The 23,036-nt window shown below is 39.8% G+C and overlaps 1 protein-coding gene across 1 annotated transcript in view; it reads right to left on the reverse strand.

Annotated features, from left to right (window-relative positions):
* ctnnbl1 (catenin, beta like 1) overlaps positions 1–23,036 on the reverse strand; it is a 62,245-nt gene that overhangs the window by 17,873 nt on the left and 21,336 nt on the right. The window contains exons 11-13 of the mRNA XM_003449124.5: positions 22,245–22,426; positions 9,754–9,851; positions 6,882–6,962 (exon numbers count right to left, since the gene is read on the reverse strand). Of these exons, the coding sequence (XP_003449172.1) occupies positions 6,882–6,962; positions 9,754–9,851; positions 22,245–22,426 (361 nt within the window). The remainder of the gene's footprint in view (positions 1–6,881; positions 6,963–9,753; positions 9,852–22,244; positions 22,427–23,036) is intronic.

Below are 23,036 nucleotides of genomic sequence, written 5' to 3' on the forward strand. Positions count from 1 at the left end.
GTAGTATTTTCAGCTTAGGTGATACATTCTCGCCGTTAATCACATGGCAGCAAACTCATTGATTCAGGCATGTAGATATGGTCAAGATGACCTGCTGAAGATCAAACCAACCATCAACATGAGGAAGAAAGATGATTTAAGTGACTCTGAATTTGACATGGTTGTTTGCACCACACAGGCTCGTTTGAGTTTTCCAGAAACTGCTGATCTACTGGGAGTGTTCCCAGTAGATGATCACCATATCTATGGTTTAAGGGGAATGGTCTGAAAAAGAGAAAATGCCCAATGAGTGGCCAAAATGCCTTCTTGATACTAGAGGTCAGAGTAGAATAGCTAGACTAATCCAGGAAGGCAGGAGTAACTCAGACACTTGTTACAGCCAACGTACGCAGAAGAGCAACTATGAATGCACAACCTTGTCGAACCTTGAAGACATTTAGGATAAGGAAGCAGAATACCACACTGGGTGTCAAGTTGTACAATAGATGATTGGAAAACACTGGCTGACCTGATGAGAGTGTCTTTTGGAACATTCTGGTGGTTAGGTCAGAATTTTTCATAAGCAGCATTAAAAAAACTACAACAAAAAAACCAAAAATGTTTCTGTCTTTGTAAGAATCAGGCTAATGGTATGGCAGATACTTTCTTGGGGCCCATTAGTACCAACTGAGCATTGTTTACATGCCACAGCCTGCCCAAGTATAGTTGCTGACCGTGTCCATGCCTTTATGATCACAGCGTATCCATCTCTGGGTGTCTGCTTTCAGCAGGATAATATAGCACATCACAAAGCTCAAGTCATCTTAAACTGTTTTCCTTAACATGACAATGATTCAGTGTACTCAGCTAATCTCCCCAGTCACCAGATCTCAATCAAACAGAGCACCTTTGGGATGTGGTGGAATGGGAGATTTGGATTATGGCTGTGCAGCTGAAAATCTGCTACTACTGCATGATGCTATGATATCAATAAAGACTAAAATCTTAGAGAAATATTTCATGTTTCATCGCAGTGAACAAATAAGGTACTTCTGAAGGCAGAAAAAAAAATTAACTGTGTGCAAGCAAGGAGTAAATAGTGAAGTGGCCACTGAGTGTATATCTTTAATAAAAGAAGCTTTTATTGCTGCATTAGGCCATATTCAGTGCTAGACCTAATTAAGTGCATCATGATACACCAGTATTGGTAGTACCCACTATATATTAAAACAATTAAACATGGGCATCACGTCATAATGTGTTTTTTTAAAAAGCGCACATGAACAGAAGAGTTATGGTTCGACTCACTCGCCAATTTAACACGGCTCTGCACTGCTGCAGCCTGAACTTACCCACTCGCCTCATGGCTGATTGAACTAAGGTGACTATAGCTATCGGCATTCATCTCTCACATACTGACTGAAACTTCCCACAACAAACTTGCTAATTTTGACTGAGTCACTCACATAGGTGCAGATTTGCTTTAGCGAATTATTATTTAATTACTAGTTTACTGTCTGCTCTTTCTGCTACTTCTTCATCCCTGTTTTCTTTCTATCGCTGATCTGTTCACTCCATCACCATGTCCTTGACTCAGAGGTGTTTTTGGATGGCCTGAGTGAGTCACTGCAGTTTTTTGTTGTATTTTCACCTCATGACATTATGTGTAGAGACTGAATGCTCCACATTTCTTTCTACCAGTTTAACCACATCATATTTTAAATATTTACATTTGGGGAATTATTTTATTTTTTTTAAAGTTATCGTGGTCATATCTTTGCTATTGTCTACAATAATCATGTAGTGAAAATCAGTGATTGTGACACTTCTATACCACATAAATGTGTTGGTTAAAATAAATTGGATCACTGGGTAAAAGAAAGAGATTTTAACAGGGAGATGCAAAAATTGATCTCTGTGTATTTGACACTTGACTCTAAGTTTACACCTTGGTAAAATAATACCACAATACTTCCACCTGTGAAGTGCAACATTACCTGTAAATACAATGGCATTTTTTCCCTTTAAAATGTATTAGCCTTTAGAAATTATTTTTATATGAACACAGTAGATGAAGAAATGAGAGACATGTCTTTTTGAATTAAGACTGAAAAGTTAATACCTGTTAACATGAAATAATTCAGAGGAGCTGGGCACACTCTGGTTAAAGGTAATTTTTAGTCCTAGATCTCTGAGGACTCAACAGTCAAATTTATGAATGGAGGGTGACTTTTAAAGGGAAAGAATAACAGATGAGGATAAAAAAAAAGCTGAGAGGAGAAAGAGAAATGATGACAGGAAGATAAACAAGCTGTGACACAAACAAAATTTCACTGAAGAATCGTGTATGAATCAGGAAACGGATAGAGGGAAAGCGAGTGAGGGAAAACATTTATTCTTGGAGAACGTTTAAGAAAACTAAATATATCACATCCAGGTGCAAAACCAATTCCAACTTAACACAGACTTTCTTTGAAAATGTCTACTGTCAGCAAAGCTAAACTAGCTCATTTCTGCTGTACTTGCCACAGACCAGTAAAGGAAACCCACACTCTCTCTCACACACATGCACACACACAACACCGCCAGCAACTGAGTTCTTAGGAGCTAGGAAAGTGCACTCAGGCATTTTACAGTATTGAGGTCGGCCTCAGCCATGTTTTGCTGAGCTTCATCAATCTCAAAGAGCTGTTACCAACAAGCTGAGAGCAAAGGGAAGGTTTGGAAAGCAGGAAAACTGAAAGCAGTGGCATTAGGGAGAGAAGGAAAGGAGAACTGAGGGAAATAAGAAGGATGGAAAGAAGGAAGGAAAGAGAGGGAGGTGCTGTGATATAGCAACAGAAACTGAGGATGAAGGAGAAAAGATGCACAACAAAAAATAAATTCTATAAATAAGCTGCTCACAAGCAAGTAAAGGAAGAAGGAGAGGTAGAAGAAAAAGGGGGGTATGGAAATGAAGTAGAATAATAATATTAGAGGCACGTAAAAAGGCAATTTAATAGAGAAAAAGGAAAATTGGAAATATGATAGAATGAAAAACAGCTTTAAGAAAAAGGAGGAGAGAATCAGTGGGATAGAAAGAAAAGAGAAAGAGATACCAAGGTGGAAAGAAAATAAGCAGCTTATTAGAAAGGGACTGGGCTGGAGATGCAGAGAAAAGGCAGCAGCAGCTTTTCCTCTGCTATCCTCCTGAGAAATCTGTGGATAATATGTTGCAGAGGAAAAACATTTTGCTTACCGCCCCTTAAAAACAGGCTTAACTAGGGAAAACCAAAAAGCACGGCGGAGAGAGATAAAACGCTGCTGCTGCTGACGGCAGCCGATTCCGACGAGGCGCTGGACAGAACTGGGTTGGCGTCTTTATCGCCTTATTTAAAGTAACGTGGCATTTGGATTCACACAGACTTAAAATATCACTCGGGTGTTTTCAGGACTGGATGTCGGACCAGCGGGAAGGAAACCACTGCAACCGCAGTATCGTTTATTGTCCAACATTAAGGAAAAGAAGAGATCAAATCAGAAAACACTAATGGAATTTCGATGCTTTGTGAATTAAAATGACATGTCAAAAGGAGCTGGAGAGAACAATCATGGCCTCATGGGTACACGTGAGACCATAAATTACACACGGCAAAACTTCCTCGCTGATGTCAGAGGAGAACAGCTAGACTGCTAGAAGAAGAAAAGCATAGATCTATACAGTATCAATGGATGTAATGTATGATGTAATGCTGTGGGGGATCATTTCTTTGCACACTTTTGGCCCCTTAGCACCAACCGTACATCATTTAAACACCCATCCTACCTGAGTATATATGCCCTGTTTTTTCCTTTTAACGAGTGTTACCACTGCAAATGTGACAAAAAGCACTTCAGTCTTTAAATGTCTGTGGACCCACAGAAAGCAGCGAGGTCACCACCTCACCGTAAAGTACTTCATATCCCTGCTACATGCTAGAGGCTTCAGGCTACAATATGCATGCCAATATACAGCTCTACACCAGGAGTGTCCCACTCCAGGCCTCGAGGGCCAGTGTCCTGCAGGTTTAAATCTCACCCTGGGTCAACACACCTGCATCAAATGATTAGTTCATTACCAGGCATCTGGAGAACTTCAAGACACGTTGAGGAGGTCATTTAGCCATTTTAACCAGCTGTGTTGGATCAAGGACACATCTAAAACCTGCAGGACACCAGCCCTCGAGGCCTGGAGTTGGATACCTCTGCTCTACACCATTAAACACTTATATTCATATAACTATAAGTCTATAAATGGTACAAGTGCTCCTTTGCAAGCAAAAATAAAAGGTGAATAATGCTCACCAACACGGAAACTAAAACAGTGCTCTGATTCAACCTGAAAAATGTGCACTCAAATAAAGAAATGCATCTTATCAATGTGATTTACTTGAACTCATGACTACTAGTTGAGCAGAAAAAAATTCCAGTCAGAGCCTAGATATTTTAATTATTCTCTTTTTCAGTGTAAAATGAAGAGAATACTGTTGCTGTGCGACAACCTGGCTCACAGTATGAAGTCTGAACTGGCTGAAGCAAAACCATGTGGCTTCAAAGATAGCTGCACACGCAGACATGTTTCTTATCACCATGTTATCGCAGTCATACTTCCACCATCCCGGAAGAAGAGGCGAGAGAATGATAGAGGGAGACAGGGAGAGAGAAGAGAAAAGGAGAAAGAGAGATGGAGAGAAAATGTCAAACTGTCTGGCCTTTTCTTGGCAATCCCACCAAAGATGTCTGTCTGAGAAATTAATCTTCTGTCATCTTTAGATAGGAATCTCACACTTATCTGTCTCCAGCCACACCCCCGTTCCCCTTGTCATTCTCACTTTCACTCAAACCTCACTCTTTCTCCTTGCATTTATGACACCATCTCCTCTTATTTTGACTATATATCTGTTGAGATATTTAAAGTATAACTATGTCTTTTCTTATCTTCCAATCTTTTTGAGGCTCTTTCTCTCTCCGTTAAAGCCATTATCCCCTGCTTGGTCACTTATCTTCTATCTGTAGCCCTCTATCGTTCCGTCTAGCCCACAGCTCAATGCGCTGACATATACACACGCAGACAGCTCAATAGGCCGCTTTCACACAGCTATCAAACTTTCCATTCTTCTGTAAACTGTCATATTGTTATCAGCAGGACTGTGATTGTATTTTAGGTCTCTTCCCTCATGGCTTTGGATGTGACACTGTGTGGAACCGCACATCTTATCTACCCCCCCTCAAAAACCCCCCCCAAAAAGACTGTATTTTTGATCGCAAAGACCACTCCTTTCAAACACGAAATGCAGCTGAAATCTGAACATCTATATTGCAGTGTGATTTAGCTGGTGGACAATACAAAACCATGTCTGTCTGATATTGCGCTGCAGTCCACATTTTTTTCGCCCGTCCGTGGACAATTCCAACTCAGAGTTTATCTTGTGTTGTTGCGATGACCTGCTGCAGACTGCTCAAGTAACTCACAAACCTGTCTCTTAACTTCCTTCTCTTCCTCTCTCTCTAAATGTATTCAACCTGACAATGCTTCTGTACGTGTCCTTTAAAAGAGTGTCGACACAACACTACAGATAAACCACCTGATAAATGAGCTGTTACTGACAATACATTTCCCTCTTCCCATTTTCTGACACTCTGAATAGGCCACCTGTCCAGGGGGGTACCCCGCCTCGTGCCATATGACAGCTGAGATAGACTCCAGCACCAGCATGACCCTGAATTGGACAAGTGGTTAAGAAAATGAAGGAATGGATGGACGGACTTTTATAAAACATTAAACTAAATTAGGCTGTTCATCACTTATAAAAAGGGCCATAAATCTTGAGTAAATGGTCCCAAAGGTTTCTCTATCTATAGCCTTTAATACACACACACACAAACTCTTCCAGGCCTGGAAAGGGAATGCAGGAATGGTAAGTTCTGGGCAACTTCTCTGGGTGCATTCAGTACAGACTATTCACTGTGCCGTCCACAAACGCAGGACAAAGCTTAATCATGCAAAGAAGAAGCCATATTTGAACAAGATCCAGAAATGTTGCCATCTTCTCTGTTCTGTGGTCAGATGAATTTACATTTCTGTTTAGAAAACATGGACAGGGTGTCCTCCAGCCTAAAGAGGAGGATCATCCAATATGTCATCAGTCCTCAATGCCAAGGTCTGCACCTCGGATGGTATGGAGGTACATTAGTTCTTATGGAACAGGCAGCTTGCACAGCTGGAAATGTACCATCAGTGGTGAAAGATCTATTCAAGTTTTACAGCAACATAAGCTCCCATCCAGACTTTGTCTTTTTCAGGGAGGGCCTTGCATATTTCAGCAAGGCAACGCAAAACTGCATACTGCAGCTTTTACGATAGAATCCTCTATCAGACAAGAACGGGAGCAGCTGCTCTCCTCAGTTCCCAGACATTTACAGACTGTTGTTAGAAGAAGAGGGGATGGCCTTAACCCATGTTGATGCCATCAAATTAAAAATAACTCTAGTTTCGCCTGAAATGGTACATTTCTTCTGTTTTAACATCCAATATGTTTTTTTTAATCCATTGTGACTAAGACATAGGTTAATGGGATTTGGAAATCACTGCATTCTGTTCTTAGTTATATTTTACAGAGCTTTTTTTGGAATTTGTCTTGTCCTACAAAACAAACAAATCAAAAAGATCAAACCAACCCAAAAAGGAAAAACGCCTGTATAGCAATTTTACTCCCAATAATGTCTCAGAGACTCATTGGTGGCTTTTGTTTGTGATCAGTAATGAAATACTGGAAACATGAATGCATAATGTAAATTCATCATCAAATCAAAAAGCCTCATTGACAGACTGAGAGGGTAAGAGGGAGGGATGGGGAAAAAGGAATAAAAGGAGAGATGCTTACATGTTTCTCTCCTTCAATCCTTTTGTCAGCCTGTTGAACAGCCTCGAGGTACTTAAAATGCAACTCCATCAGTCGATCAACCTGGAGAGAGAATGAAATAGAGCGAAGTAGAAAAAAAGTGAGAGATGCAAAGTGGAAAAAAGCAACATAAAGAGGACAGTACAAAGCAGAGCAAGAGCACCATGAAGCTCTGCGAGCATATATGGAAATATTCTAACTGGGACAAACAAATTCCACCTTCTTAAACTGAAGTAACAATAGAAAAATACATTTCCAATTTCATATTTCTTTTTATATGTTAGTATGTCACTGATCATCCCCTCATTCATTTGGCTACAGATCTTTTGCAGGGAGGAACCTATGAAGTGGCAAACAAAGAGAAGAAAACACAAGCTTCCCTTATTGCCTTAACATATCGCCAGACGCGGGATACAAACCTTAAAAGCTGATTGAATTGAGACTCTAGGTTGCCTCAGTAGTGAGAAAGCTATCGACATTTGATTTGCATCACAGGCATTTTCAAAAAAAGCCATGCATCCTATTAAAATGGCCTTGAGCCACAGGCTGAATATGACACATTTGGGCACATGTGAGTAGGATCGTGGGAGTTGAGGTGGGTGGTGGGAGAGTGTGCAGCATGTCGAGCTGTCAGGTTTGACATCATAACTACTTTCTCACATTCTGCAACATATGGGAGACGGTATACACAGGTACAGAGTGACTCGATGACCTTGGTGTATTTAACCTCCCTTGTAACATCTTAGAAGTGGTTTCTGGAAAAAATAGAACTACTGCAGACTGATTCAGGTAAAGGTGTTCCCTAAGTGTGTGGAAGCTGAATGGCCTTGTAATGTGAGTATGTTATGAAAACAAGAGCTGTGGCAAAGCCAAATTGTGGATACGCTGAATATTCAGGCTTTCACCTTTAATCACTTTTGCTTTATTCGTTTCCATGTATGCTAACATTTTAAGCTGTAGTATTTCTACCAGTTTCAAAACAGATTTATTTTTTTGTTTGGTTTTTGAAAGAAACATCTTTCTTAGGTTTGCAGGAAGTCTATCTATGATTAGAATTTATACATTTATTTATACATGTTCAACATTCTTGTCATGAAGTTAAACAGTTAGGCAGGCAGTGTCTTTTTTTTTTTTTTTTTTTTTGACCACACAACTTTAATACTTTTATAAATGAGATGTCACTGAACTTGCCTTTTCTTTTCGTTTGATCCTCTATAGTTGCTGTAAAACATTTTGCATTGCAAAGACCGCTCAAAGTTAAGACTGGGCTTAAGTTTTGTTGATGCAGCTCACATTAACTTAAACTAAAGACTAGTTTGAACAAAAATTAAAGATATTAGGAAAAGGCTTGGGGGAAATCAGCTGATGTGACTGCCGTGTGAATTTTCTGACTAATAGTTAAAAGCTTCTTTTGGCTGCTCCCTTAATCACAAGGGTCGCCACAGCGGATGGATCTGCATGTTTGATTAGGCACAGATGCCCTCCTGATGTAATCCTCCCATTTAAGTGGGCTTGGGGCCGGCATGAGGAGTACACTAACTTGTGGCCCCATGAGGCTGGGTTTGTATCTCCTCCCAGTCCTGAACCAAGCATCTTCTGTGTGTAAAGACAATATGTAAACCACTACACCAGCAGGCCCCAACCCCCGGGTCATGGACCGTTGTTTTAGTACCGGGCCACGAGAGTGGAGGCTCGGGTGTGAAATTTATGGTTTTCAGGGATTTTATCGTTAACTCGGTTTCCCTGGGTATTTCCCCGTGTTGTAGTTGTGTGTCTTATTTTGAATGAAATATTTACGTGTTACCATAACGACCAGAGAGCATTAAGGGGCAGAGAGGAGGATGTTACTCTCAATGTTGTTGGCGGATTTCAGGATGCTGCTGCTAATACAGTTACACAATTACACAGTGAATTCGCGTTCATTATTATATTTACAAAATACCACAGTTTTTGTCTTGGTCGTATAATTTTATTTTGTTGTATTTATCCGCGACACCTTAATGGCCGGTCCGTGAAAATATTGCCTGACATCAAACCGGTCCGTGGCGCAAAAAACGTTGGGGACCGCTGCACTACATCATCGAGCACAGAGAAATACGCACCTACCAGTGTCCAAAAGGGACATACTGATCAACTTTTCCCAGTTTCAGGACCCAAAGATTATGTCACAAAATTCGGAACCAAATAAAATAAATTTAAAAAAATACCCCCAAGAATATACATTTAGTAAATTAATAAATGAAAACAGTACCAGGATAAAGAAAATAAAAGATTAAAAAAATGTGATTATGCTTTTCATCTGATATTTTTTCACTAGTCTCATTTCAGCTTAGAGTAGGGTCACTGCATGCTGCTCTCATCCAGGGGTAAACATTATATAAGATCAGTTATTAGCAAGTGTGGATAAATGACAGAAAGAGAATCCAACATGGAAAGCTTCGTTGCCTGTAAGTTTCATTCTAGTATTTGGGTAAAAACCTGTTGCAAACATATGACAAAGTGTAAAATAACCCTTGCTGTAAGGTTACTTAAGCTCAGTCATGCTGTAGTAGTATTCACAGCCTGCTCTCACCGATACCCAGTCCAGCACTTTGAGTCAGGACTGGACCTTTATCTACTCCTAATATTGATCAGTGCATTTCTATTGCACAGAGTACATAGCAATTTTAGAAAATATATTTTTAAGGCATTTAAATTCATGAAACACAGCACACCTGCTCTGAATGAAAAACACAACTGGCAATGAAGACAACAAAAGTCTGATGAAGCACTCAAAAACATGAGATGCAAAACAAAACGGGGGGCAAGGCAAGAAGAATAATGAAGAAACCAGCAAGATGACGATGATACAAACCTTCTCACAGTCGTTCTCCGTGAACTTGCTGAGGAGCCTGCTTCTCTGCTGGGACTTGAGATTTCTCAGCATGGAGGCGATGATGGAGCAGACGTGTTCTGAGGAAGAGTAAAGAGAGAAGAGTAAAGCTCATCAGCGACACAAAATATCTCTCAAATATCTCCAGCACGGCATCGCTTCACTAAAGACCTCACAGGGGTTTACAGTAAGCTTGAAACCCAACAGGTGCATGATCTTTCACCACAGGTACAGTCAAAACAAACAGTCTCAAACTCTTACGATAAAAGAACCGATTACTGCAAAGCTCATTCTCACCCACATCCACAGAAAGGACAAATCGATTAGCACTTGATAATTTGCAATTAGAGCACGCAGCTGGCTAAGCCTGGATACTCTTACAGAGAGTGCACAGAATGAGAGGAGGGAAAAATGTTAATGAAATTTAGAAATCAATTTTCATTTTAGGGCATGCTGGAACATGCTAAATGGTTTCGGCTGTGGCTGAATTACATTTATCGGGGTGATAGAAATTTGTCTGTGGCAGCTCTGGGGCCATTTAGCAAGCAGGAGGTCTAGAAACATGTTAATTGACTGAATTAGCAACAAACACCAGTTAGTCACATTGAGTGCCCTTGTTAACCAAATTCATGCTATGTAAGACGTGTTATCTCATTCAAAGACCTTCTTAGTCACAAAGCGGCACGAAAAGGCAACAATCATAGCATAATATTGCTCCATGATATTGAATGGGAAATACAGTGTACACACAAGGGGGGAAGAGAATATGACATTGTAAAATCTCTGGATATACAGAGTGGAGGGGGAAAAAAATGTAATTGGACTTTATCAACAAGAGGTCAATATTCTCTCTCAACGAGGCTTTGCAGTTGCTAAGCAACAAGAGTGCAGGAATCAATCCCATTTCTACTTTTTAAAAGGGGTCGTATTTGCTGTCAGCTCCCTTTGTGCAATCCCCTATGACCCGCAGGCTCTCTACCCACAAGAAGTGAAGGCTGGGAACACTTAAGGCTCTAACACCTGCCAGATGTAGCCTTTTCAGAATATAGAAATATCCATCAAAAGCAGAGGAAAAAAAAAAAGAAAAGAAAAAAAACGTGTGAAAATGAACCAGCGTACAATGCAAAATAAACTGGAGTTGCAGTGTTTCAGGATGGCAATTCAGAGGAAATGTAATATGTAGCAAAAGCTAAAATTAAACAATAAATGTTTATTCCTGCTAAATCTGCAAGCCAAATATTTGGTTATTTCAACACTTCTATTCGCGTCTATTGCTCTTCTATCAAACTAAATCCCTGCAATGTTTTACATCAAACTTCTATTAATTTACTCCATATTTCTGTTGTAATTAAAGTCCCTGAAGCTATAGCTTTGTGCTTTAATTAAGCCTCTAAGCAACCAAATATTCTTGAATAAAAAACAGCTTTTAGTTATTTGTTGACACAGAGAAAAGGTAATGTTGGTGATAAGCCCTATATGGGCATGGCTTAAACAGGTGTGATATATGGTGATGGCAAAATAACAACAACACCACGATTATATTTTGATTGAAATATTATTAAACTCTGATTCATTAAAATTTGAGGATTACTTAAATATGTAAAACTTTCAAGGCACTCTGATGGCATTATCCATATTTCAACAGTCACTGCATGAATGCCCATGTCTAAAGTAGACCAATTTTTGATTTATACTGCTGTGATTTGTTTGCTTACAGGAGTAAATTAAGGATTAATTAACCATACATCACCTCAGCATTTCTATTAAAATCCTTTATATCATCATGACACATCAGAAGAAAGAAAAAAATAAACTATATCTGACTGGTTCAGAGGTATCACAGGTATCTGCTCAGGCTGCACATCAGGACGGTTCAGTCCAAAGATCCCTTATTTTAATGTAGACAGCCTTATTTCCTGTACACAAAGACAAGGAGGCTAAATGCCATTTCCAAAAGGACACTACTTTATCAACTTGATCCAAGTGGTAATTGATGTCACCACCTCCACGCCCTGCCGGGGAGGCTATTGATCGCTGGCTGCGGAATGTTCTTTCCAAAGAGTTTAAAACTAAGCAGAGACTGCTCCTTTGAGATTTGTGAAGGAGGTGGGAGCGGGATTACATTGTGGCTTCCAGATAAAGGGCAAAGCTGAGTAAAAATAAGCTTCCTCATCTGTCTTTAGAAAAGTGTACAATCAATACCTCATTTAAATGTTCTCTTTCAAACCTCCTTCGGTATTTCACTATGGGAAGCGTCCTCTGGCGTGACCAATCACGGAAGCGCCACTACCACCACGCCTGTCCAAGACAGACCAATCACTTCAAGGACAAGGGGCCCCCCAACCCCCTTTATAAGAGCCCCTGGCCCCCACACTAGGCATTCTCACTTTCTTCCCTGTAAAGATCATAAGAGCTCCTCAGCGATCCTGAACCAGGATAATTAATTTAATCTGTTCATTGACGCAGTCGTTAAGGTTGTTCAAGAACGTGGGTTTTTCTAGTTTTCAGGAACATCTATTATGCTGTAGCTATGCATTTTCATTGAGGAAATAATAGCAGTTGTCGCGTTACTGCTATCTGCGTGTTACAAAACTAGCTTGGCGGCATCCAGATACATCCTGTGCCTTTGGTAGCATTGCGGGTATGTATGGACTTGTTTTATTTTTTTATGAAGCCAGACATAAAGCCAAGAGCGCAGTGTGACTGGACCTTGATTTCTGAACTTCCGTCCCCAGGGCCAATTAGCTGCCAGGGTGGAGGAATGGCAAGCATGCGCAGTCTATTCATGAGTGTTAACAACTGTTGCCAGGGGCTACAGGCTACAGCTCGCAATAAAACCAACCATTTACAATGGCATGGTGGGTTCAATGGCTACAGGACAAGCCTTTTTTCTGTCTTCATTTATTTATTTGTACTATTTCTATTAATATGTTCTATTTCTATTGTATATATTAATCAGCATCTGTGGGTGGACAGCAAAGAAAGAATTTCATTGCACAGAGAAATGCCTTTTTCTCTTGTGACACATGACAATAAACACTTTGAATCTTAAATCTTGAATCTTGAAAAAGGCTTTAGAGAGCAAATTCTCCTCTCGCTTAAGCTGAGGAGTGGTACAAATTGGACCAGAAAAGGAAATCAATCTAGGCTTTTATTCCAGATATTTCCAAATTCCGAAAAGGGGGGGATCATTTGGTCCCATTCTGAAATTAACACTCCCTCAATTCTCACCTCAGAAAATACAAATTCAGAATGTTGACACAAAACGTGTTGTTTCAATCTATTCACATCGATAGATCTACAGGACACTCATTTCCACATTCGCATTTATCCAGCACAGGAAATGCTTTAGGTTTGCGTTCCAGGGCATAGCCTACAAATATCAAACGCTCTGTTTTGCAACAGAAAGCTGGTCTCATTAACAGCTTGCTTGCGTTTAATGGGGCTGATGGTTTCAGTGATTTCTGTCATCTCCCCAGGGGCTGTCCTCGCTGCAGCTGAATGTGAGACGTCATCTCAGTCGTATGGCCAAAATTTCTCCTTGAATGTCTACTGGCTCTCGGTCACTGGAGGGACCCCAAACTGTTTACTGCTGGTGCCCCTTTGAGTACCGTTACTATGAGGAAAACTGACAATGGATGCTTCATTAACAGGATGGGGGTATGTTTTCGAGGGGTCCACCATAAATGGCACCTCGCTAAAAACTACCTGGAGCTGGCAGCAGTTTTTCCAGTGTTGAAGTGTTTTTTGCCACTTCTGAAAAGTTGTCATGTCTTAGTTAAAACAAACATAACAGCAGTGCTGTATATAAACCATCATGAGGCACTCGCTCTGTGACTTTGCACAGACTGACTCACAGCCTGATTACGTGGAGCAGCAAACACCTCCCGTCATTACGCACGACGCACATTCCCAGTGTGTTGAACACCATGGCAGATCTGCTCTCCAGAGGGAATCAACTCTACCAGGAGTTTAGACACAATTCAGAAATAGTGCACCAGCTGTGGGAGAGGTTCGGACAGATCTGTTTGCATTACGCAAAAATGCAAAATGTCCTCTTGTTCTTTTCGTTAAGAAACAAAGGTATGTCATTAAGGATTAAGGATGCACCCATGGCCAAAGGTCCCACCTGTCCTATTGCTGGCTTTGGCATCAGCAAAAATGATGAGTGATTTGCATGCTATGAATGAGTTATCTATGTCCTGTTCCTGTCTGCAGTTTCCCCCACCTTATAATAATTATATAAGTTGGCTCTGCATCCTTGCCTTCATGCCTAAAGTTAGGGAGTCTACCTATAGCTGGCCCAGGACCTATCAGCTTTTCCTCCACCATTTGCTGCTGAGAGCCAGAGGTGGCTTAACTCACTTTGTCCTGTGTGATCATTATGCATTTATCTAGACAGAACTAAGGGGTTTAGGAAAAGCAACCAGCTCTTTGTGTCCTGGGCTACCTCTCATAGAGGAAAGCCTATGTCACGCCAGTGGTTATCACACTGGGTGGTAGAGGCTACTGTGATGGCATATGAGTGCCAGGGGCTGCAGCCTCCTGTACACCTGCATGCACATTGTACCAGAGGAATGGCTACCTCAGGGACCCTTTCCAGGGGTGTGTCTGTGGGGGGGACACCTGTGCAGCTACTAGTTGGGCATCCCTACACACATATGTTAGGTTTTATTGCCTTGATGTGACTGCACACTTACTAGCACATTCAGTATTTAGTGTGAGCTCTTAAAAACATGCAGACCCTTTAGATTAGGTGTGATGTGTTGATCTGCCTGGGCCAGGGAGGCACAGGCTTCAGAGCATGCAATCTGGGAGTAGGCTACATCTCCCATAGTGAGATACCACACTTGGTTTTCAGAGAATCGAGGTTATCCAAGTAACCAAACACTGTGCTTTACTTTTGAATAATGAGTGTAACAACTGGGGGGGGGAGAGACTACAATGTAGTCTGAAAAGTCTACCTCACCGCTTTAGAGTTGCATCATTGCCGACAATAAGACAAAGCGAGACTGCTGTTAGTGTTTGCACTTCCAAAAAGTAATGCACAAAACCCTCCAGTAAACTTAAACTACTTCACAGCAGTGAACAAGGTCCCTGTCAAATATTCTTAGAAATATTTGCACTCACATTACCCCATGCATAATATTCCAATTGCAAATATTCACTCATCCTCCATCAATCATTCATCATTTGCATTTGCTTTGCCCCAGGGGATCCATAACACCAAGTTAACATGCAAATAACCCTGAGGGGCCTGGATTCATTTATTGATTGACAGTTAAAGGAAGCATGGTGTAGTTCTGAATGACAGAAGAACAGATAGTTGGTAGCTAAATGATAGACGGATTGAGTCTGGATTAAGAGCACCCTAGGGAGAGCAATCAGCCTCTCAACACCACAGGATAGACTGTCAGGAGGTACCTGAAGGAGCATGAATGAATTGTGGTTTCGTTTGTTTCATTTATATCATTGCTATCAATTTGCTATCATTAGTTTGGCTAAGTTTAAAAACTAAATCTACATATTGCCCCTAGGAAACGCATAATACATCTTGTTCCGATACCTGTTGGTGGGCACACGGTCTGATAATTTGGGAACTATAAGGGTGGAAATGTGCAGTCCTGGATGTTTTCAGCTGCCACAGTAACTAATGCTTCTGTCCTATTTTTGTCATAATTGAAGCAGTCATCTGTTTAATTAGCATCTTCACGGTTCCTCAGATGAGTACATAAACAGGTATCTGAGAGCATGTTCTTGGAAGCAGATACGGATTTGTGGGCAGAGATGACAAAAATTAAAGTTAATTTATGCTCCTGTTGACAAAATGCAGGCCATCCTGATGACTTAACACACATGACATGTAAAATCTGTTTGAATATTTTGTGAGTTAAAATTATTTTTCTTAATACAGATGTTCACACCAACCACGTAATTTCCATAGAAGAATTTGCTGCATTTGTTTTTCTTTTAACCAAGCTTGAATTTTCAGATGCGAATAAACAGATCTGACCAATCAGACCACTGTATTTGGGAACAAGTGTGCTTGCAGCTCAAAATGCGCACAGGTACTGGATATACAAATAGTAAAATAATACTATTTTACCTGAGACACAGATAGATGCTGCTCTGGCTCAATTGACTCTCTGACATTGTTTTTCTGCCTCAAATGTGGTCCCAACTCTAACAACAAAAGCTCAGACTGCCCAGCTGAGATCCTGAAATATGTACGAAAGCGGCCATGATAGAGCTTGAAATCCTGGATCAAACCATGAAATTCTCCGTGCTGCTTGCTTGTCTTGAGAATTGGATGAACCCAGAATCTCCATTTCTTCTTTTTTCTGTGCAGAAACACCAGGTCCAGCTTGTCATCACTAAATTTCAACTTTTCTTCACAGTGTGGTTGTGGCAGATGAATTTTCCACAAAAATGCAAGTTCATATCCAAAAAATCCAGAATTTAGCGCCACTTTTTTGCAATGGACTTGGTGAGTAAAAGGCCTTTAGAAGTTCCTCTGGAGGAAAAGGTCTGGAGAAAGAGACCAAAGGCCACATCTTCGGATTCATTCATTATGTTTCTCAGTAAGATTCTCAGACTTTGTAACACAGTATACAGCACAGTTTTACTTTATGGGAGCGGTTTTTGTATACAAAGTATATATAGTTCTAGTCTATATTTGTCAGAATAGTCATGATCACAGATGAACTGTGGTAAGTTGTATGTAATTTGTATGGGACATCTAATGTTGTCCTTTCTGATATGTAGCAAACAATAAGAGGTCATTTACTAATGGAATTAACCAAGGACGCTGCCTGGTTGGAATGTGTGGTGGGACACTTGACGTCTGCTCAGCATGCATTTTTCAGACTATTTCTTTCAACGAAAAAAAAAAAAAAAGTAGCTGTCAGGTTAAATCAATATCTGACTGTGCTGGACACACACAGACAGCTCCACCAGGTAAGGTATGAGAGAATTTAAGGTTGCAGTTTTATTGCTTCTAAACAGCTGTTAAAGTGGAACGGAACAATCCAGAATGGGAAATCCAGTTAATTAGTAGTCTAATCTGATAGTTTTCTTTAGGATACTGCCTATCAAGAAAGTTATTTACCTCTGTGTTGCAACTTGGAATTGCTCACAGCTGACGAAATGAAGATGCATGTTCAGTACTAAGAAAATAATGTCATCCCACAGTCAACTTATATCTTCAACACATCCTTTTTTCTTGTAATCACTGTGACGTATTCATGCTTCAGATATCAATAAAGTTGCCTGGCTAAGACTACAGAAGACCAGTAGGGAAGGAAAAATGTTAATGTGTGATAATTCATTTTCAGAGACAGAGAAATGTGTTAAAAAAGAGGACCGTAGAAGAAGCTGTGAGATTATTTTCAGAGGCAAGGACTGCTCAGTGAAATCTGAAACACTAAAAATCTAAAGGTTAGGTAAAGTTCTAAATTTAGAGATTTTTTACAATAGCTACAGGATTTATTGATGATCTGTTGCTGAATTTATGTATTTTTTTCATATAGTGAAAAACAAAAACAAAATGTACAACAGTTTTGTTGCATCAAAATACACTTTCGTGCAGGCTAAACTGGTTATTTTGCAGTATTCTGATGAAGACTGCAATAAAGGACTGGTACAGGGCTCTGCTGTTCTTGGTAAATGTTAGATTATATCAAGAGTAGCAGACATTAATTTAAATCTTGTTAAACTATCTAATTTACAAAGTGCAATAAAACCTAAAGGAGCAACAGCAGCACGGGTCAGCTGGTCACAACCTGTATGCAAAGAAAATAAACGTCCTGGAGCTCATGATGCAATTTATGTGTCTTATTTCTAAGTGATTTTTTTTCCCTTGCTGGATTGTTACACCAGAGAACAGGGTTCACAGCTACCTGCCAAATCCCACTTTAACCCATGCTAATAACCCATTTCTAACAAACAGTATATGACTGCAGAGCAATCATTTTCTAAACACTACATTGGAAACGGCTGTGTTTATTACTTGCTACTACTACTACTACTGAGTAATACATTTCGCCTAAATGTTGTCCAAGTCCCTTTCTGATCAGTCTGTTGAAATAAACCGTTTATATACAGTACATGTAAATATACCACAGCACATTTCATTAAAGTTTACAGAGATAAAACATGATCCCCCCACAGAGGAAAGACCAAATATGAAGAAGATGTTAATTAGATATGTCTTTACACAAGGCTCAAACAGCAAATCTCTCCCTCTGAAATACACTAATAATAGGATTAACACAGCACGACTCCGACAACACAGTTTGCAATCATACTTGTAAAATGTTACTGATACCAATCTATGCCTAAAACGTCTGTGCTGGGAGAAGGACGAATAAAGGAGATTTCTATTTGATTCTGGGCTTTTTTCCCGAAATATACAAGTTTCATCTTAGAATCTAGATAACCAAGTTTTTCCATTATAGTCACTTATCTAATGTCATATATTTTACTATGCATTCATGCTTTAAGAAAAAAAAATCTCATTTGTTAATATCAGAGAAGAGATGCTTGTGATAAAGTAATAAGATGATAGAGTTTGATGTTTCTTCTTTGTAATGAAATCTCTTATTGAGGAGGAAGAGGAGGAGTGGAGTTCCTTTCATAAAGGCATGCAGTTTCCATCAAATGGCCTATTCCATCTTTTATACCCACAATGTGTATATCTTGCAGACCTGCAGAGCCATAAAACATGACGGTGCTTCTAATACAGGTCTCTTTCTGGCAGCATGTCTCACTCATTACCTATAGTAGTGCAGTCATTAGAAAATAAGGGTTGCGATACGGCCGTTCGCAGCACTAGAAGGTGTTTGTGTGGCATTCAAAATGTATCATGCACAAAGGCCTCTGTTCCCTCTCTCGCCACCAAACAAACACGCACATGCACACAAGTGCACACACACACACAAAAAAACACTTTTCTGAGTTGGAGCCACAGAAAGAGCTAGGACTATTGTGCCTCGCCATGTAAATTAGTTGTTTACTTCTGTTCCCTCCCGCACTCGCTCGCATCATTAGCCACCTAAATATAACAACCGGCTGCCACCAATTTCCATCATACAATCTCATTTCACTGGTAATGACAGAGTACATACACCAATAAACCGAGACCCTAAAACAAGGTGAATGGCAGTGTCGAGACAAGAATACTTATGAGCACAGAAATGTAATTTGTTGTTTGGGTTTTTCTTTTTTTCGCATCTTTTCAGTGTTTTCTCGCCACTTGCGATGTCTCTATTAATTACGCCATTCTGTGTGCTAACTTGGTCTGGCAATCCCTGGTCATTTGGGCTGTGCTAATTTCACAAAGGATTTCACGGGGATCAGTCTTCACAAAAAGGTTTATGATAGAGAGAGCAATAGAGTGAATGTAACAGAGGGGACTGTGGATAGAAGGACAGCGAGGTGCATACCTCCTAATTACTTCTGTTTGAAGCGCGTGATAGTTAATTAATCTACACTGTTATTATGTTATTCCAGAGAACCACTTGAGTCACAGCATATTCAATTAGAAGTCTTACGGAGAAGGAGGGTTCACTCTTATATTGTGACAGGCAACTCATTACATCTATTGCTGTTTGACGAATCAATACAGACGTGATAGGGAAAGTTACGCAGGTCCCATTTGTAACCACAGAGAATAATAACAGTAATCATGTGCCAAATATCAAACTAGGAGCGCTATATTGATTCTATGAAGTTATTTTGAGTCCCCCTCCCCGCCATACCAATGATTATGTTTGCATTTGAAAAACTAAATAAATAAATAAAATAGTAGAGATGCACAAAATCAGAATTAGTCTGCTTCATGCACAGTGGTGGAGGCAAACAGCTGTCCACACAAGTTCAACAAAGTAAATATAAGTAAAGTAAAAACGTAGCTAAAGCAACTGGTGTGCCACACACCAGTTGCAGGAAATGTGTGCAGTATTTTGGTCTTGCTGGTATAACCTTTTCCTCTTTATCATTAATAGAACTGTTGAACTGTTAAGAGAAATGTAGAAATTTGTTCGAGTGAACCATCCTCTTTGTAGCTTTGGATAAAAACATGGAAGATTAAGTTAGATTAACTGGTGCTTCTAGAGTGCTTTTCCACGCTGAGCTTTGAAATGTTCTTTACTAGAAGCAACATTCACTGATTCATACACACATTTAATACAGCACTTTGATCTATGTGTTTAAGCACTCTATAGCTACCACTCCAAGCGATGCTTTCGAAACTGAAGGAGCCAGGGATCAAACCACTCACGTTTGCATTAGTGGATGGCTTGCGACACCTCCTGAGACATAGCCACCCATTTAATTAAAAGACCCCACATTCCATAGGAGGGAAAATATTTTAGCTCTCCAAATCTAAAAATGTAATACTTTGAACATTTTTGCAGCTTGCAGTTTACAAGAGAAGTTGAAAATCTTGACGTTTAAGAGAAATGCATTTAGAGCATATGTAATAAATTCCACCTTCAGTAGGAACTGTTCTGCATTTATGCTTATTAAAAAAAATAATAATGTCATGTAATGATGCCTATAAAAAGGACCAGTAGTAATTCCCCAGTTTTTCCCTTGAAGACCACAAAACAGCCCAACTGAGTGTTTGATTTGGCCTAAAAACATCATTTTGGGATTCTGATCTTGACCTCTTTAATCATTACTCCATATCACACTGTTGATCTCCAAACACAGCTTATGTTGTCAAATACTAACCCATGAAGACCACATTTGTCAAAATTCAAGGGCTGGGAGAAGCTTGGGGATGGATTTCCACATTAGTCTTTTAAGAGTATGTCTGCCCTGCCAGAGGCTTCAACACACTGAGGGGGGGCTTTATTATCTTGGTCCTGCTCTTCAAGGGGGTCAAAGGTTAATTTATCGAGTCCCTGGGTGAAAACGGGACACAATGGAAGACAATTTGTTCTTCTCTGCAGAGCTAGCAAGCCCCAGCTGACATATGAAACCTAATTAATACGAACAGAAGGAGAGGAAGGATTTTACGTCTCGGACGTTGATAATCAAACAAAGGGCAGAGAGATGGACAAGCTGTCTACCTCTTCTTCTTTCAGTCTCCTCTCCATTTTTACTCGCTTGTCGTGTATGACACGAACCTACGTCTCTCTCGCTGTCTCTCGTTTGCGCTTCCTATCTCTCACTCAGAGACAAGAGAGGTTCGAGAGCACAGGCAGGAAAATCAATCAAGATTGGATTGATAGTGTAAACTGACAGGCCGAAGAGGTAGCAAACCATGATACATGAGCAGATTAGGACTGAGTGTGCCTGCAGGAAATGAGTGTGACTAGACGTTGCAGAAAACTAGAAAACAGGAGCAGAAACAAGTGACCTTGGCTTGATTACTATAATCATTTCAATTAGCATGGTCAGCAAAATGTTTTGTTTTTTTTAATTTGACAAATAACCAAAATTATGAAGACTGTTAGGCAAAGTAGCCCCAACACTTTTGATCATCATGTAGACGATCTTGAACAAATTTAGATTGTAATGCAAAATAAGTACAAGCTATGTAACATTTCTGCCTTGCAAATGACTTTTTGCACTTGTGTAAATGGGCACTGTCAGCCTTTGTTCTGTAATGTTGCTGTCAATTTCTTGATATTTATTTATAATCACATCTGTCAACCTTGAATATTTATTACTCGGTGACTTGTATATATTGTGCTATTCCTCATATCTTAACATACTGTGTTGATAAATAGTCTAGTTTGTTTTTGTTGATGCTACTGTACTGGAGCAACTGTAACCCACATAATTTCCCTAGAGATTAATAAAGTATTCTGATTCTGAAGAGTCACCATAACTTTAAAAAGAGAGCTGCTGCCCCTCATACAAAGGTTTAAAGAGGGACATGTCTTTTCTGGTATGGTCACAATAAAAAATGAACCACAGTTTGTTTAGTTCTGTGAGCAGCCGAGTTCATCAAAGCTACAGTGTTTTATCATTTAGTCCCAGTGCCCACTTAAAGCCTAGAATCACAATAAAGCAATTCAGTTATGTTCAACTTTATTCAAAACAATTATCTTTAAAACATCACAATATCTGTTTAACTCAAAGAAGAAAAAAATTGCAAAAAGTTTATGAGACTAACATTAACCAATTTCAAGGCTGGATCAATTTAATGCCTTTTCCCTGCTCTCAAACACTGTGCCTTGTAGTCTTTTGAAAAGTGCCACCACGAGGAGTCATGAAGTACTGACACAGTGGAAAAGTCAATACATTGGCACCAGTCTATTGATAATGTCTCAGAGAAAATAAAACCAAAAACAGTCCAATCAATATTTTGTCCCCCTAGATTTTACGCAATTTAGAAATGTTGCAATAATTTCTTTTTCATTGCTTGAACCAATATGTCACTCTACTCCAAGAGGTCAAAACAAGGTAACAAGATTACAGCTGAGCACAGCCTCGCTGACCTGCTGTAATTAGTAACTGACCTTCATGCTCCCTCTCTGAAACACCAGTTTTTCTCATCTTCTTGGGAGTTTTCATGAAAAGCGGGAAGATTGTTCGCAACCCCAAGATGTCCACAAATTTATGGCAGTTATCGGTTCCCTCTGGTCCAATCATTCCATGATCCAGGACCTTCAGAGCACTGGTCCGGGACATCTTCTTTTCTCTGCAGGATAAAGAAGAAACACTGAATAATACAGAACACAGGCTTTTTTATTTTGTCCTGGAAAAGTCTAGCTAACAGTATCGAGACACCGATAACAGACGTGCCATTTTTTAAATGCATTTATATCTACATGAAATTTCAGCCTTGAGGTGCATGTTCTCATTTCTAACAGAAAAACAATATATATTTATTCATTTATTTATTTACATTATCACTAGAATTAACAGATACAAAAAACAAGGCATTTGACAATAATGCTGCTGGAAATTTTAAGCACTTAAAATAAAAAGTGGACTGCATGAAGAATCACTTGTGCAAACACTTTTGTTATCGAGCACCACATAACAGTGATTTCAGCACTTTCTTCTGGCTTTTGGAATTTTCTCTTATCTGCAAACAAAACATACAAGTGATCCAGACCTAAAATAAAAGAATACTTTTTTCGCTGTTCCCCTCAGCATGAGGCTTTCCAATTTACTGACAAATACTTGGCGTTTTTGCGTGGCAACTTTAAACTTCTGTAGTGGTTCAGAAAATTCCTCAAACAGCTGCCTGACAATCCTTGCAGCACTGTTAAAACAAACTTTCTTTATGGTAGCTGTAGGTGTTG

Source organism: Oreochromis niloticus, linkage group LG20 (genome assembly GCF_001858045.2).
Source record: "Oreochromis niloticus isolate F11D_XX linkage group LG20, O_niloticus_UMD_NMBU, whole genome shotgun sequence".
NCBI lineage: Eukaryota > Metazoa > Chordata > Actinopteri > Cichliformes > Cichlidae > Oreochromis > Oreochromis niloticus.